Source organism: Oncorhynchus gorbuscha, linkage group LG03, assembly GCF_021184085.1.
Source record: "Oncorhynchus gorbuscha isolate QuinsamMale2020 ecotype Even-year linkage group LG03, OgorEven_v1.0, whole genome shotgun sequence".
NCBI lineage: Eukaryota > Metazoa > Chordata > Actinopteri > Salmoniformes > Salmonidae > Oncorhynchus > Oncorhynchus gorbuscha.
The window spans coordinates 35414658-35432385 of record NC_060175.1 but is presented as its reverse complement, the minus strand read 5'-3'; the positions used below and the strand labels follow the sequence as shown (position 1 = coordinate 35432385).

General features: G+C 42.4%; 2 protein-coding genes across 3 annotated transcripts in view; one reads left to right on the top strand and one right to left on the bottom strand.

Annotated features, from left to right (window-relative positions):
* LOC124031280 (activin receptor type-1B-like) overlaps positions 1 to 10807 on the top strand; it is a 29755-nt gene extending 18948 nt beyond the window's left edge. For both annotated transcript variants that reach the window (XM_046342349.1, XM_046342350.1), the window contains exons 2-9: positions 1085 to 1330; positions 2817 to 3083; positions 3304 to 3534; positions 3690 to 3857; positions 4293 to 4449; positions 4613 to 4737; positions 5731 to 5861; positions 6386 to 10807. In XM_046342349.1, coding sequence (XP_046198305.1) covers positions 1085 to 1330; positions 2817 to 3083; positions 3304 to 3534; positions 3690 to 3857; positions 4293 to 4449; positions 4613 to 4737; positions 5731 to 5861; positions 6386 to 6511 — 1451 coding nt within the window. In that variant the 3' untranslated portion in view covers positions 6512 to 10807. The remainder of the gene's footprint in view (positions 1 to 1084; positions 1331 to 2816; positions 3084 to 3303; positions 3535 to 3689; positions 3858 to 4292; positions 4450 to 4612; positions 4738 to 5730; positions 5862 to 6385) is intronic.
* Positions 10808 to 11454: 647 nt separating this feature from the next.
* Positions 11455 to 17728, bottom strand: LOC124031282 (5'-AMP-activated protein kinase subunit gamma-1-like). Its single transcript, XM_046342351.1, has 13 exons — positions 17200 to 17728; positions 16046 to 16097; positions 15615 to 15715; positions 15431 to 15512; positions 15251 to 15309; positions 14994 to 15039; positions 14843 to 14897; positions 14579 to 14705; positions 14142 to 14307; positions 13992 to 14029; positions 13397 to 13543; positions 13094 to 13199; positions 11455 to 12910 (listed from the first exon to the last, which is right to left on the bottom strand). Exons 1-12 carry the CDS (start codon positions 17206 to 17208, stop codon positions 13095 to 13097), a joined length of 987 nt encoding a protein of 328 aa, XP_046198307.1. The 5' UTR covers positions 17209 to 17728; the 3' UTR covers positions 11455 to 12910; position 13094.

Genomic DNA, 17728 nt, shown 5'->3' with positions numbered 1-17728 from the left:
CACCTGCCTTATCCATAACCTAAACTGACCAAGTGAAAGGTATGACCCCTTATTGATGTCACTTGTTAAATCCACTTTAAATCAGTATAGATGAAGGGGAGGAGACAGGTTAAATAATGATTTTTAAAGCCTTGAAACAATTGAGACATGGATTGTGTATGTGTGTCATTGAGGGTTAAAGGGCGAAGGGGAAGCATTGGAGACACCATGGCTTGACGAATTGAGGCTGTTCTGAGGGCAAAAGTGGGTGCAGCTCAATATTAGGTGTGTGTGTGTGTATACTTTCTTTTTTTTACGCTATTAGAGGACCCGGAAAAAAAAAAGGAGAAAAAAAATAGAACTCTTACGCGGCCTGCCCAAATGGGCTTGGGAGAGGCGCCAAGCCACGCTCCTTAACACCCGCCCGCCAGCTGCACCAATGTGTCGGAGGAAGCACTGTTCAACTGATGACCGAAGTCCGCCTGCAGGAACCCAGTCTGCCGCAAGAGCGCGATGAGCCAGGTAAAGTCCCCTGCCGGCCAAACCGTCCCCTAACCCAAACGACGCTGGGCCAACTGTGCACTGCCCTATGGGACACCCGGTCACGGCCAGTTGTGACCGAGACTGGGATCGAACACGGGTCTGTAGTGACGCCTCAAGCACTGAAATGCAGTGCCTTAGACCGCTACGTCACTCGGGAGGACCCTCCATCCAATAATATAAATGGATGAGACATTTAAAATGGCCACAATTGTTTCGTGGCCCGCCTCCGAACGCGTCTTTTGAAGATGTCATACAGTTTGATTTACAGTTGATAAGTTCATATACTGTTTTTTTGGATGAACCATCTCTGTAGGGTAGGGATGTTACGCTGTCGTGGTGTTTTTTCATTTGGAGGAAAAATGTAATAAACACACCGTTAATCTGTTTGTCTATAGTCCTATGCTTGGTGGCACTGCTGCTGTCTTTGAGAGCCCTCTGCTGGATATGAACTTCATTCTCATACAGTGGAGAAGTGAAAAAATGTCACTTACGTGTCAACGCCAGACACAACTTCATAAGCAATTACAACATTTTGAAATACTCCCTGTCTCTCTGTTTGCAGCTTTGTGGTGTAACTGCACCACGGCCCAGTGTCAGAAGACTGGCTCCCAGTGTGAGACTGATGGGGCCTGCATGGCCTCCACGTCCTTCATCGACGGCCAAGAGCAGCACATTCGTATCTGCATCACCCGGGACAAGCTGGTACCCCCGGGCCAGCCCTTCTACTGCCTGAGTGCTGAGGGCCTCCTCAACACACACTGCTGCTACACTAACTACTGCAACAGCCTCAACCTCAAAGTTCCCTCTGGTGAGCTCCACACATTCCACAGGCTATCTGCTGCCATAGAAGACATGGGTCTCAAACAGTTCAGAGTTGCATTTGGGTTGTTATGTTTACTCATTAAATATATACTGAACAAAAATATAAATGCAACATGTAAAGTGTTGGTCCCATGTTTCATGAGCTGAAATGAAATAAAAGATCCCAAAAATGTTCCATATGCACAAACGGCTTATTTCTCTAAAATGTTGTGCACAAATTTGTTTACATCCCCGTTGGTGAGCATTTCTCCTTTGCCAATCTAATTCATCCACCTGACAGGTGTGGCATATCAATAAGCTGACTAAACAGCATGATCATTACACAGGTGCAACTTGTGCTGGGGACAATAACATTTCCCCAGTACAATGTGCAGTTTTGTTACACAACACAATGCCACAGATGTCCCAAGTTTTGAGTGAGTGGGCAATTGGCATGCTGACTACAGGAATGTTCACCAGAGCTGTTGCCAGAGAATAAGCTGCCTACAATGTAGTTTTAGAGAATTTGGCAGTATATCCAACCGGCCTCACAACCGCAGACCACGTGTAACCACACCAGCACAGGACCTCCACATCCGGCTTCTTCACCTGTGGAATGGTCTGAGATCAGCCACCTGGACAGTTTGTAAAACTGTGAGTTTGCACAACCAAAGAATTTCTACACAGACTGTCAGAAACCGTCTCCGGGAAGCTCATCTGCGTTGTCAACATGGTCTTGTATGGCGTCGTGTGGGCGAGCACTTTGCCGACGTCAACGTTGTGAACAGAGTGCCCCATGGTGGAGGAGGGGTTATGGTATGGGCAGGCACAAGATGCGGACAACTAACACAATTGCATTTTATTGATGACAATTTGAATGCACAGAGATGCCGTGACGAGATCATGAGGGCCATTGTCCTGCCATTCATCTGCCATCATCACCTCATGTTTCAGCATGATAATGCACAGCCATCACCCATGTCACAAGGATCTGCACACAATTCCTGGAAGCTGAACATGTCCCAGTTCTTCCATGGCCTGCATAATCACCAGACATGTCATCCATTGTTTGGGATGCTCTGGATCGATGTGTACGACATCGTGTTCCAGCAACTTCGCACTGCCATTGAAGCGGAGTGTGACAACATTTCACAGGCCACAATCAACAGCCTGATAAACTCTATACGAAGGAGATGTATCGCGCTGTGTGAGGTAAATGGTGGTCACAACAAATACTGATTGGTTTTCTGATCCACACTGCTAGCTTTTTTTTTTATGCATCTGTTGGTCACAGATGCTTATCTGTATTCCCAGTCATGTGAAATTAATAGATTAGGGCCTAATTAATATATTTAAAATTATTTCCTTAAATTAACTGTAACTCAGTAAAATCTTTGAAATTGTAATGTGTTGCGTTTTTAATATTTTTGTTCAGTGTAGATTACATGTGAATTATGTATTTATTCTCATTGTCTCTCTTCCCTCTTTCTCAGTGACTTTGCGGCCGGGCCTGGGGGGCGGCTTTGGCCCTGATGGTACATGGGGTCCAGTGGAGCTGGTGGCAGTGGTCGCAGGGCCCGTCTGCCTGCTGTGTGTGCTGCTAATCATGGCTGTGTTCCTGTTCCAGTACCACCAGAGGGCCTACAGCCACAGGCAGAGGCTGGAGGTGGAGGACCCCTCCTGTGACCACCTCTACATGGCCAAGGACAAGACCCTGCAGGACCTCATCTATGACATGTCCACCTCTGGATCAGGATCTGGTCAGTACAGCTCCGCTGGGGCTCTCTAGGGGTCTGATCTATCTCAATAAATGTGACTGTACCTTTAATGATGTCTTCCATAGATAAAGAAGATCCATAGGGGGAAATGTGGTTGATATTAGGCAATGTGATTCATTGTTTGACTGAATATTCCTCTTTTTTTTGCCTTGTCTCTGTGTCCCGTATGTCTCTGTCCTCTCCGTCCTCTGTCTCTGTGCAGGCCTCCCTCTGTTTGTCCAGCGGACGGTAGCCAGGACGATCGTGCTGCAGGAGATCATAGGGAAGGGGCGTTTCGGAGAGGTATGGCGGGGCCGCTGGAGAGGAGGAGACGTGGCGGTGAAGATCTTCTCATCCAGAGAGGAGCGCTCCTGGTTCCGGGAGGCTGAGATCTACCAGACCGTCATGCTGCGCCATGAGAACATCCTGGGATTCATCGCCGCGGACAACAAAGGTAAACATTGGCCGTCATCGTGTGACATCACATAAAAAATATTCCCCTTCGAAGAGCACTTCTTGTAGCTATCTGGTGTTCAGGTCAGTTTTTCGTATTGGGTGGTGTCGGGTCTACCAATTGGTCTCTAAACTTAGTCTCTCTGTCTCTCATAGATAATGGCACATGGACCCAGCTGTGGCTGGTGTCAGACTACCACGAGTACGGCTCTCTGTTTGACTACCTGAACCGCTACTCTGTGACCATCGAGGGCATGATCAAACTGTCACTGTCGGCTGCCAGCGGCCTGGCACACCTGCACATGGAGATCCTGGGCACGCAGGGTGAGTGTGTTGTACTTGTGCCCATGTGCAAACTGGATTGCATGTTGCTGTATGTGTCAATTCTTCTGGGCTCTTCGATATGTTCCCTACTCTACCTTTTCCTGGCCTGTGCAAACAGTGAATGTAGGCCATGCTTACTAGCTGATAGGAAACTCCAGGGTTATTGATCTGCCTTGTTTGATTTGCATAGCAGCCCCTCTAAAGTAAAGCATCTATTGATAGTTCAGTTATTAACATCATTCAACACTTTTTTTAAATGTTGTTGACTGTCATTGGAAGCCAGTGGTATACTGCAGATAACCATGATCAATGTTTGATTTAAATGAATTGGATATCATAAAACACCTGTTTCACACGAACATGTTACATAAGTTCCATTGATTGCCAGGAATGCAGTGATTGTCAGGTAGTCTAACTCTCTCTGCCTTCCTCTAGGTAAGCCTGGTATTGCCCACCGGGACCTCAAGTCTAAGAACATCCTGGTGAAGAAGAACAGTACATGTGCCATCGCTGACCTTGGGCTGGCAGTGCGCCACGAGTCCACCACCGACACCATAGACATCGCTCCCAACCAGAGAGTGGGCACCAAGAGGTACAAACATACACATGCCATCAACCTTAAGAAGTACTTGTTTCCCAACTTCACCTACTGACCCCCCCCCCTCTCTCTCTCTCTCTCCCACATACCACAACACATACCACCACCTATCAGGGATGTAGACCAGCTTACAAAGACCTATTTTTCTCTGTGTCAGGTACATGGCCCCTGAGGTTCTGGATGAGAGCATCAACATGAGGCATTTTGATTCGTTTAAGTGTGCAGACATCTACGCTCTGGGCCTGGTGTACTGGGAGATCACACGCCGCTGCAACGCTGGAGGTCAGACAGGCTCCCCCTCAGCACACTCTGGCTGGGTTCCAACTGGCACCCTATTGGCTATATCAGGGATCATCAACTAGATTCAGCCTCTGGATGTTTTTTCTTCTTGAGGGGATGACCAGGGGGCCAGAACATAATTACGAATCATTTGTAGACTACAAATTGACCCAAGAAGCCCAAAGAGATATATAATATTTGATTAAAACAATCTTTGCAAACCTTCCTTATATTTGTATATAATCACATACACTGAATGTACAAAACATGATATAGACTGACCAGGTGAATCCACGTGAAAGCTATGATCCCTTATTGATTTAACTTGTTAAATCCACATCAATCCGTGTAGATGAAGGGGAGGAGACTGTAAAATAATGATATTTTTTTAAACTTAAGACAATTGAGGCATGGATTGTGTATGTGTGCCATTCAGAGGGTGAATGTGCAAGACAAAAGATTTGAGTGCCTTTGAACGGGATATGGTAGTAGTTGACAGGCGTACCGGTTTGTGTCAAGAGCTGCAACACTGAGTTTTTCATGCTCATCAGTTTCCTGTGTGTATCAAGAATGGTCCACCACCCGAAGGACATCCAGACAACTTGACACAAGTGTGGGGTCAACATGGGCGGCTGTTCTTAATGTTTTGTCCACTCGGTGTATATCTCTCTATTATGCATAGGAATGCTTTGGAACCGATTTCCAATATTAAAATAACTTGAAGCTGATTTTCTGGTGTTTTCAGTCTTTTATGTCCAACAATAAAAAATACAAAAACCTGGGACCAAATCAAATCGCCTGTGCGCCGAATTCAGCACGCCAGTTGGGAACCCTGCCCTATTTATTGCCCATATGACCCCCTATAGTAGTGCATGATATAGGGAAAAGGGTGTCATTTGCGACGCATACAGTATCTCTATCTTAATGTAGTTTGAAAGTTGATTTCATCATCAATTAGAAACTGGGCCTTACCTGACCTTTGACCTCTGCCCTTAGGTATCCATGAGGAGTACCAGCTGCCCTACTATGATCTGGTGCCCTCTGACCCCTCCATAGAGGAGATGAGGAAGGTGGTTTGTGACCAGAAACTACGGCCCAACGTGCCCAACTGGTGGCAGAGCTACGAGGTAGTGACAGACACATGTAGATAGATATGCATGCTCTTAAGGTCAATCAAACAGTCCTATTATGATAGCACAGCAGTTGCTCACTAATATGAAAGTGTCACTGGTTTCTTATAAGTATTACATTGTATACACACATAACGTAAATTAAGTATGTTCTTTTGCCGGGTTTGTTCTCTGGGGATGCATTGGTGGTTTTGATAAGCTTGTTTAGCCCTGTGCATATCTGCACCATATTTGCATGTATTACTTTATCTAATTTTCTTCATGTTCGCTCAACTCTACATTATCCCAGAGCTCTAGATAACATACTACATTATCCCAGAGCTCTAGATAACATACTACATTATCCCAGAGCTTTAGATAACACTACATTATCCCAGAGCTTTAAGATGACACTACATTATCCCAGAGCTTTAAGATGACACTCTACATTATCCCAGAGCTCTAGATAACATACTACATTATCACAGAGCTTTAGATAACGGTCTACTTTCTCTCCTTTGCCTCCCTCCCCTTCCCCCCAGGCCCTGCGTGTAATGGGGAAGATCATGAGGGAGTGTTGGTACGCCAACGGAGCCGCCCGCCTCACCGCCCTGCGCATCAAGAAGACCCTGTCCCAGCTGAGTGTCCAGGAGGACATCAAAGTCTGAGAGGGTTCTGTCCCAAAGACCTGAGGAGAGCGCTAGGGACTCTGTCCCGCACTAAAGTATACTGAGAGAGAAAGAGCGGGGGACAGTGTCTTTTCCAATGAACGCACAAGTCAACAAAAGAAAATAATGAAATGACAAAAGCAAAATGTAAAAAGAACATGATATAAAAACTTTCCTGCCAGTCTTTTTAAAGCCACCACTGTTTGAGTTGTGACCAGCCCTACCTCACCTATTCAGCCAAAACTACTGACAACTCCTGTCCTTCCCTGTCCCCAACCTACCCCACCTTTCTGTTCCCCGTTCTGTTCCTACTAAAATGGCTGCCAACAATTACTGCTACGACTACTACTGCCCCTGACGATGCCCATGTTAATCTCAATGGCAGGATATATACTGCATACAACTGTGTATTTATTAACAGAATGTGTAATTTAATTTTAAACCCTTTTTTTTCTTAGTAACTTTCCCCAAGACTTATCAAAGGATACTCATGGTGTTACCCTATACATTAATTTATTTTTGTTCTGTTTATCGTTATACTGTATTCATGCCATGTTGACTCGATGTTGGGAGAGGTCTGACTGCTTCCAGTGTTTTCTTTGTCAGGGAGTATATAAGGTGAAGGTACAGTCTTTCTATGAATTCTGTGTAGGGGTCATTCCACCAATTCAGTGCCTTTTGAGATATCTAACTTGGTGGGGAAAAAACATTTGATTTCACCTCATTTTTACATTCTGTCATAAAGAGCACATGTTCAACTTAATAAAAAAACATGTTTTCCCATCTCGAGGTTAAATCAAATTTAAAAAGACTATAGTATGTGCCTAATTAAGTAAAGTGTGTATATAGGTTGATTAACAGTGTTGACGATTTCTTCTTTAATCAGCCATGAATCCTCTTGTGACAGGAAATAGAAGCTTATTGTGTGCAACAGGGAGGGGAAATTGAATGCAAGCTTTACAACAACAAATATTTTAAAAGATTCTAGCCTGTCTATGAGTAACATGGTTGATGTGATATACTTGACCCACTCAGTTTTCCACCACAAAACACCAGAAAATGGCCAGAAAGAGTAGAACCTGCTCACTTTTACACTATGATTTGACTATTAGATGTTCAGAGTTCCACCATATTAAAACTAGAGTTCAGTTCACATAACAGGGTATTCTTCCTTAAAATTAATAATCACATTTTAAAATATATCTTCAGAAATTACTATCAGAGCAGAACATTAAATAGGGCTTTGCAATTATGGGGAAAACTTGGAGCAATGTTGATGTTAAAAACCTCTACAGGATCTGTGTCCCTATACCGGGATGGTTGAGATAATATGCGCTAATGTGATTAGCATGACATTGTAAGTAACAGTGAACTTTCCAAGACATAGACATGTCTTATATAGGCAGAAAGTTTAAATTATTTTTAATCTAACTGCACTGTCCAATTTACAGTAGCTATTAGAGTAAAATAATACTATGCTATTGTTTGAGGAGAGTGCACAACAAACTTTTATCACAGCAACTGTTTTGATACATTCACCTCTGAAGGTAATTAATGTACTTACATTCAGTAATCTTGCTCTGATTTGTCACCCTGAGCGTCCCAGAGATAAAATGTAGGAACTGGGTTCTACAGTTTGAACCCTTACCGTCTCTGCTCCACACCCGCCCTACCATCTAGATGTGTGAAAGTTTGTGTATAACCTAATGCTCCATCATGTATGACATTCCTGGGAGTGTGTCAACTTAAATGTTGTATTACCATATTTTTGTATGTTCTCTATAGTTATCTACTTTAAAATGTATCAATTGACCAGTTTGGCCCATTTGGGCAAACTTGATACAAAATATTGTCCAGTATTGCTATGCTTCAATGGGTCAATCTCAAACTTTGCACATACACTACTAAATTGCACCTCAACTGCAATATTATATTATGGCCTTTCTCTTGCATTTCAAAGATGGTGTGAGGAAAAAATAGAAATGGCTTGTTTTTCTGTTCATATTATCTTTTACCATATCTAATGTGTTATTCTCCTACAATAGTTTCACATTTCCACAAACTTCAAAGTGTTTCCTTTCAAATGGTATCAAGTATATGCACATCATTGCTTCAGGTCCTGAGCTACAGGCAGTTCGATTTGGGTCATTTTAGGTGGAAATTGGAAGGAAAAAAAGGGTACGATCCTTAAGAGGTTTTAAGTGGGTAAAACTCTTCCTGGAAGTCAGAGGGTGCATGGAGGGACAATTCAAAATGCTGGCACTTTAACAGAAAATCTGATTGATTGAATTCTCCCTGTGGTCTATATTAAAGGGTACTTCATTGAATATAACAGTCTTTTAAAATGCAATATTTGTGCACAATTTCTATTTACAATATCAAAGGGAAGCAAAAGGCACTCATTTGTGGAAATGATCAAGTTGTAGACGGATCTCTCTGTTGTACATATAAACTAAGAAATAGTTTTTTAAATCAATGAGGACCAAGTCTTACTCATTTATCGAGTCATGTTATCTATCATTTATGGTAGCAGTGGACTGTGAGTCACAGAGATCAGCTTCCATAGTTTCTTTAAATCTAAGTTTCCCATTACTCCAACCATTGTTGTAATGGAACTCCTATTACCCACTTAGAGGCAGGAATGGTCCATACAAACACCTGGCTCTATGGTATTTCATGACGATGGACTGTATTGTAGCCATTTTGTAAACACTCACATCAATTGCTGTTATGATTTATTTAATTTTTTTCTCACAATACCTCCATGTATGTTTCCCCTCATGTTATATTCTCCCTGACCGAGTATTATCACTGTACATACAATAACTTTTTTAGGTGTGACTATATATGACCCTTTTTTTTATTTGAGTTTCCATTGATATTTTAATAATGTTTTGGAATGTTTACCAACAGTTACACTGGTTACTGGTCTGGGATGGGAGACAATTTGAAAGGCTTATATGTGCTGTCAATCAACCACTGATAAACCAATGGAATATCTACAAAGCAACACTACTGTATACTGAGTCATTGAAAGCACATACTGAGTCCCTCCAATTTGATGTCTCCCATTACTATAGAACAGTATTTGATTGTTTTGTCTATTACACTCCATATTCATAAATTATACCCCACCTACATTACCTCTTTGATATGCAAATTGTAAATAGTTTGTATGATGGATGATGATTTATCTGTCAAATCTTGTTTCACCATGTATTCTGTTTTCAGGAAAATAATATGTACTGTTAAATTTGTCGCTTTATTTTATTTTTCGTTGAGCACAAACTCAAAAGGTACTGCTGACGTGAAGTCTCCTTCCTTGTGTTCCTAATCCTGCCAGTTTATTGCTAGTTCCTAGAAAAGGCTCTGCAGGGCCAATGTGTGCTCTACTCACTCCACAGCACCTCAAACAAACTGTTCTCAACACCCATCACTGTTTTACTGCAGATCACACCAGTGACAACAGAGGGTGTTTATAATATATTAAGCATTTTAATCAGTTATTCAGATTTGGTGATTGGTAAATACCTCTCACAGATTTCTTCACATTTTCATAAAGCTAAGTAACAGTGAAGAGTCCCCAGACCCTCTGTAAAGAGTGCTTTGTCAGCGTGGCTGTAGCACAATAAGATTGTTGTTAAACTTTTTTGTGGTAAAATTAATACTACTGATACTTATCAATGCTGTTCCACAGGAAATATATATGGCCTGGATGCATTTATTTGATTTAATGTGTTAGTTTATGACCATGTTACGCTCGCCTGTACTGTATATTATTTGTTTATAGTTCTTGGGTGATGACCAAGAGGACTTGGCGTGCGTACATGTGCATATTATTCCTGAAAATGTGGTTGCTTATGTTTTTGGCTGTGAGTGGTAGACGAGGAGGTGTGGTATATGGCCAATATACCACGGCTAAGTGCTGTTCTTATGCACGACGCAACGCAGAGTTCCTGGATACAGCCTTTAGCCCTGATATATTGGCCACATATCACAAACCTCCGAGGTGCCTTATTGCAATTATAAACTGGTTACCAACAGAGCAGTAAAAATAAATATTTTGTCATACGGTCTGATATACCACGGCTGTCGGCCAATCTGCATTCAGTGCTCGAGCCACCCAGTTAATGAAGTGACGAATGATGAGAAAGCCCAGGTCTCTGTCCAGACATCTGGACAAAGAAATCAAAATAAGCTTTTAAAACCAAGTGAAGACCTTTTCAGGACTAGTATCCAATCATGTATATCGGTAATATTATATAGCCTATAGTAATAAATACAACTGTTTTCCTACATGGTTTGTCTTTATTTTGCTCACACCAGTATGTACATCAATACAAAAACAGTTTATAATACTGCATTTGTGTATGCATCTTCCAATGTTTTTCAGATACAAACTTAATGTCTTCCGACCCCTCATTCAAATCAAAAGGAAAGTTCTAGTTTAATGTCTCTATTCCCTGTAATAATGCTTCGTCCACAGTTCCTGATTCGTGTGGTCAGCAGTCTCATTACCCAGACTTAGGGCTAGATTGTATCAGATCTGCACTAGCCTACACCCGCATAGCAGTAGTTTGAGGTTGGCGGTGCAACTGCTTTAGAGCCGTCAAATCCACAAGAGACTCCCGGCATTATACCTAAAGCAGACATTTCTATATAGCCTACACTTTCTTGTTTGGTAATTAGCATGAGTGAAAAGGGTGTGACTTTTTGACAATGATCACACAAGCAGCTGCTCAGCGACTTGAACATTTGAACTCACCAACGGTGTTACACCGCCAACACATCTATCGCCGGTTAATTCTTGATCTGATTAAATCTAGGCCATAGTGTTACCTCACATCCTGCTCTTCCCACAACCTCCGACTGACCTACACCCACTCAGTTACACATCAACCCTACTGCTTCACCAAGACAAAACAGTCAAAAGTGCATACATGTCAAAACCAAGAGAAATCGTATTTATTGTTCATGCATTAAATTAGAACTTCACATGAGTAGTAGAAAAAAGACGGCATTTACATACTTGTACGCATCTTATTCATAACAGAAGTCAATTTCGAGACGTAAAATGTTAAATGTACTGACTCAATGGCCCAAGGAAGTCCTTTTCATAGGTCGAGATTGGTTTGCCCTCGGAATGGAAAAAGGAGAAAGAAAATGGTGGCAGTAATGAAAGGCTCAAATTGAATCCTATAACAAGGATTCAATAAAATGGAATAGACAGCAAAAAGATAACATCTAATGCTTCACTGATATACCCCCAATAAAATCATGATGGATAGCTCAGCAGCACTTAACATCCAATAAGGAGGACTAGAAAAGGCTCACAAGCAAAAGTGAACGAATCCATCATGATTAATCCACACACTCACACTACATGTTGAATCATTTCTCATGTAGCTCTAGAATGACTTTGAAGAACAAGGCTAGGCAAGCCCTAACAGCAGCCTTATGTTATGGTTCTCCAGTCTTCAGAGTCAAACTGAATGCATGTCAAGACAAACAAGGACACACTGACTAAACCCCCCCCCCCCCCCAAAAAAGAAATTAAGAGCACTTTAGAAACGGAAATAACCTAAATAAAACATTGTTATATTTACATAAATATTAATTGGTTGTGCATCAGTATATAAATGAGTAAAACTAAAAAATGACATCTTCTACAGCAGTTCCATCTCCGACAATCCACACCTACTGTAACCAAGGCAGCGGAGTTGCCGTTGTAGATTTGTATATCTTCAAGTTCCACTGTGACATTCTGTAACCTGCGATCCATGATTGGCTGGCTAGTTGTGCTTTAGAGATACCAGACCTATAAGGATGATGGGTAAAGGAATGCTGCTCAGTTTAGGGCCAGGGTGGGAAGTTACTGACTCTTCTCTCCAGTGGATCTACAGACCAAATGGGAGAGAATAGGCGGGGAATGGATTTGTCTGAGAAGTGGCAAATTGATCCCCTTCATATAACTACACATCATTCCTGTACTGTATAGGTCCACCACCTGCATTTACAGAGAGACACTAGGTTGTGTTGGGCTGCCCAGAACGGACATACAGCTCCACTCCATTGGCTACTTCTGGTCCTGCTTCTTGTTTGGGTCTTTTTGGTTGCTTGGGTTTTGGCTTGATTTACAGTGTTCCTGTATGTCCCTTGTTACTGCACGTGTCTATATTGCTGGATTGAAAAAGTCAATGGGACTTCACATCTGTATGCAGAGAGAAAGAGATGTCCTCCTGTGCTGTAGCCGTACATTTGTACATGAGGGGATGTAGAAGACCCATCTTTCCCTCTCTCTCGCGTCACTCCTCTTTCTCCTCTTCCAGGATCCTCATTTTCTCTGTCCTTCCTCATCTTCTGGAGGAATATTTCCTTTATCACTCCCTCAAGCAGTTCCTGAAATACAAAACATCAGATGAATCTTTAGTTCAACTTGACAATTATTTAAATCCTTTAAAAATCACAAAACAATTTACAGGTAAGACATTGCCTCTCAGGAACTGAGATGAAGCTAAATTACATTCACATTGTTTTCATTTGATTTATCAAGGTCAGTGAATAGAGAAGGTTTGTGTTTACCTTAGTCTGCTTCTTCATTAGTGAGAACCAGTGCCTGGAGGATGTCTGAGAGCGAGACGATGCCCTTCACCACCTCCTGCTCATCAACCACCACCAGCCTGTGCACCTGAGAGAGAAGATGGAGACAGAAAAACAAAACCATAAGTTACAAACTAAAAGCCAAGGCTAGATCTCAGCACCTGTGTGTATTACATTATGATTGTATGTACTACTTCTATTGACCTTGATAAACGCCCAGGAAATGGTTTAAATTGTCGACCCAAACAATAATAGTGTATACACAGGTGTCTCCAGCTCTCTCACCTCTGCCTCCACCAGTCTGTTGATGATGGACTCCAGTGTGTCGTGTGTGTTGCAGGTGAGCACTCCCTCAAAATACTGAGAGCGGTGCTGTAAAGCTTTGGTCACAGTCACATCCAGGTTGTTGTACATCTTCTCTGCTGCTAGGTTCTGTGTGGGGGACATTATTACTTCTCAATGCTGCTTATGTTCAGTACTGTATTTGGATAGCAGAGATGAAAACACACAGACAGACACATACTGTCATCTAGGGGTTAGTGGAGTCTAGTGCAGAGTGAGCCCACTTTCTCTTGTTTCCCCGGGCTAAAGGCTAATAATCCCCAGCCAGTCCGCTGGTCAATAACAGCCCACAGGCTCTATATACTGCCTGCCCACTGGGTAAGAGACCCATTGATCTAGAACAGGAGAGATGTACCTTGGTCTGCACTGAATACTTTGCCTTTATAAAATACTCTTACAGCACAAGGATACAGACAATTTTGGTTACGGTCTTTCTGTTTCGTCTCATTGTCGGTCTCTCACAAACAATATGTTCTGATAACCAGTGACTATTCTGTTTAAATACCACCCATTGGTAGCACAGCTGTCCAGTACTTACAATGACATCAAATTTGGAGTAAATGTCCACCACTCGTCCTGTGTGTGAGAGAGAAACATGGGTACATGAGAACTACCTACCATTTACAACAGGAGAGATTTTCTGGGTCAGACATATTTAACCAACTGTCCCCTCGCCTCCCTCACTTACCGTTGTCATCGACGACAGGCAAGGCAGACACTCTCTGGTCCACAAAGATTCCCAGTGCTGTGTAGAGGGGTGTGTCAGAACGCACCACAGCAATCTTATGGAATGTTCCGATGCCAAGCTCCTCTAGAGTCTGGCCTAAGAAGGCAGGTTTTGCCATCTCCGATATCTGGGAAGAAAATAACACACAATGTTCCACTAATGCAAGTGGCTTGAAAAATACATAGAAATTAAACACGGTATATTACCTCAAAAGCATGAATAAACAGTTTGGTGTAGACTTCATTAACAGGCCTACAGTTGTAACAGTGCTCTTGTCCTACCTTATCTACTGCCGAGAATGAGACATTGAGATGTCAAGGAACAGCAGATGATAAAATGTGGTAAAAGAGATGAACGGGGAAGAGTGTAAGAAAGAGAGGATCACAAGAAAGACTCACAAAGAGCTTGAGGAACTTCAGGATCCTCTTGTGCGTGAGGATGTATAGGGTGTTCCCTGTCAGAGGGTCGACCACAGGCAGTCTGTGGATCTTATTCTTCAGCAGAGACGATACAGCATCATACAGACTGAAAGAGGAAGCAGAAATTGATACACATTTGTGTCAGTATCAAACAGTGCCAGTAAATCACCGAATTGATCTCAAGATGCTTGAACCAACTGTCCAGTGACAACCCTCAACATCTCGCCATGGCAGTAGACCTACCTTGCGTTAGGGGATATGCTGACGAGGGGCTTGAAGGAGTCTTGAAGGTAGACTTCTATGGTGAAGGAGAACAGAATAGGCACTAGTTAATTCACTGGCGCTCCAGAAGACTATCAGTCACTTATTATTACAGTTAATGAATGCTCTTTACCTCTCCATGTCTCTATCTTGTGCTCCTCCAGCTCATATATCTGCACCTGAAACATTAGAACAGGAGAAAGTGCTGACTAACATAACGAGGGAGGTGAGAGGCATGAAGGTCAACTGTTCAATAGACAGAAGGATGTGTGCTGCAAATCAGGTGTCGTGCCTTTTCACCCTCTACCACCACTATGATTCAAAATGTGAAATTGAGATAGGGTATGCTATAAACAAGCAGAAACAGTGGACGTCGAGGGCAGGCCTTACCAAAGGAGACTTGTAGTAGCGATGGAGGATGTTGATAAAGTCTGTGATGGTCAGCATACCTGCAGTGAGAGATCAGCAGGAGAACAGGGTCACCAGAATCCAACGGGACTCTACTTATTGTGCATTTCGAAATCTGCCAAAAGCCCAGCCAGCAAAATGTGTTTTTTACTCTATTCTTACCTACAAAACACTGCTTCTTACTGTCCCAGAGTGGCGCTGCTCTCACCCCATTGGACACCAGAGCGAAAAACGCCTTCTTTACCTATGGAGATCTGAACACAGTTATACACACACAAACACAACGCAGCATCTTTGGTCCAGATTTAATTGACAGGAAGGAGTTAAAAGAAAGACGTGGTCTTGCCTGCAGTGAAGTATCGAACACCACCAACTTGGAGCTGGTAGGGACCAAGTCATAGCACCGATGAGACTTCATAAACCGGGTGTAGACATTATAATCTGGGTCTGAGGAGAATGAGGAGGAAAGGGACAGGGTTCAATTTACTGTCCATTCCTTATATGCATTTACAATTGTAATATTTTTGTATTTAAAAAGAGCTGCCTCAACAGACTCCAGAATTTATCACAATGTCACACTTTCAGGATTCCTTCTAACACAAGCAAAATAATGCAAAATAAGCACACAAAAAAAGCACATGAACAATTTCTCACCATACATAGGATTAAGATTACCTCATCATGCATAGGATTAAGATTACCTCATCATGCATAGCTATTTATCCTTTCATTGCTGTTTATTACACTATGCATTAACAGTAAAAGGAGGCCATTTACCTCCTAGAAGTGGCTCCTTTTTACAATCCACATCATCATCAGCAAGTGGAATCTGAAAGAGAGTATAGGTTCATTGACTCATTTCCCCCAGGCAAGGCAGAATTCCAAGGAAATTAAATAGTTGATGTTCTCTTCAAGAATCCAAGGCCTTTTATATTCATTACCACCAATGTGTTAGTCATGGCTAATCATCGCATAGTTATATCAGGAATATAAAGTAGCCAACATAGATGCTGTTTGAAAGTGGTTCAGTGTTTGATCACTCCTCCTAAGCAGCAACAAACACTTTGCAGGGCACAGGTGCACTGCACCAACACAAATGGCATTATTTAGCCACTACGGAGGAATGGGAGTCATCGTCTGACTGTCCTTGTCACATTTAGATATAAGAACCTTTGGACAGAAAAGGTAGCCAACAAGCTTAGCTGGATCATAGCTCAGATATTAGACAGTTCATGCAGTCAATGTAACGTTAAAGGAAAAATCTGCACAAAAAAAAACAACTAGTATTTAGGTCATTTTTCAATTAGTCCACTGTTGATACAGTCCCAGTTGTGTGACAGCAGTCAAGTTTTCAAGATATTGGACATTCAATAAGCAATGTGCCAAATCATCATAAGATGCATTTTCGATCAAGTGTCACTTTGCTTCCTGAAAGTCTAATATCTTGAAAACATGACTGCTGGCATGCAAAACATTGTGGGACTGTATCAACAGTGGACTCATTAAAACTATATAGTTCGAGTGGATTTTCACGAGAGGTAATGTTCTCACCTAGTTCGCCATGTAGAAGACAAAGCATCTTAACATCTCTGAAATGATAACTAGGGCTTGACAATGTCAACAGCTAATGATGGCCTCCAATTTGGTATTGTAAGAGGTCAGTACTGCAACGTTAACTAGCTAAGGTTACTGGCTGGAATGTGAACACAACAGATGCAGCAAACTAACGATGTTAGCTAACTAGTTACGCAGGCTACCAGTAGTTATGACACACAACCACAGAGAACCAAGTTGATCTTGCTAGCTAGCTACTCATGTATCATCTTGAATGTAACTAGCAAACATCAAGTACTGTGATTGGCTAGCTAGGGTAGGCTAACGTTACTAGATAGCTAGTTTAGCCTTGCTGGCGGTGTAGCTGAGCTACTTACACACTCCATATTCCATGCACTGGCTCGCCCTTGCTTGATCCTGTAAGGTAGCGACGTAACCACTCTTTCTCACGACGAACTTCTTTCCGAGGTATCTACGTTATTTGTTAAACTGGAGCTAAACGACGAGAGACAAGCACTCCCCGGAAGCGCGAGAGATTTGGGGCGGCACAGTAGCCTAGTGGTTAGAGCGTTGGACTCGTAACCGAGCTGACAAGGCACAAATCTGTCGTTCTGCCCCTGAACAGGCAGTTAACGCACTGTTCCTAGGCCGTCATTGAAAATAAGAATATGTTCTTAACTGACTTGCCGAGTTAAATTAAAAAAATAAAAGATTGCCCTCTCAACTTGACTTTCAAATACACAAGACCGCGAAGAAAGTTTGAGTCGGGGTGCTTGAGAGATCCCAGCCTCAAAGTCAACATTGGCTAATATCGTAAAAAATCATGAAAACACAAACGAGTTTTTGGGTCTTCGTATAAGGTTAGCAGTGAGGTTAAGGTTAGGTTTAAAATCTGACTTTAAGAAG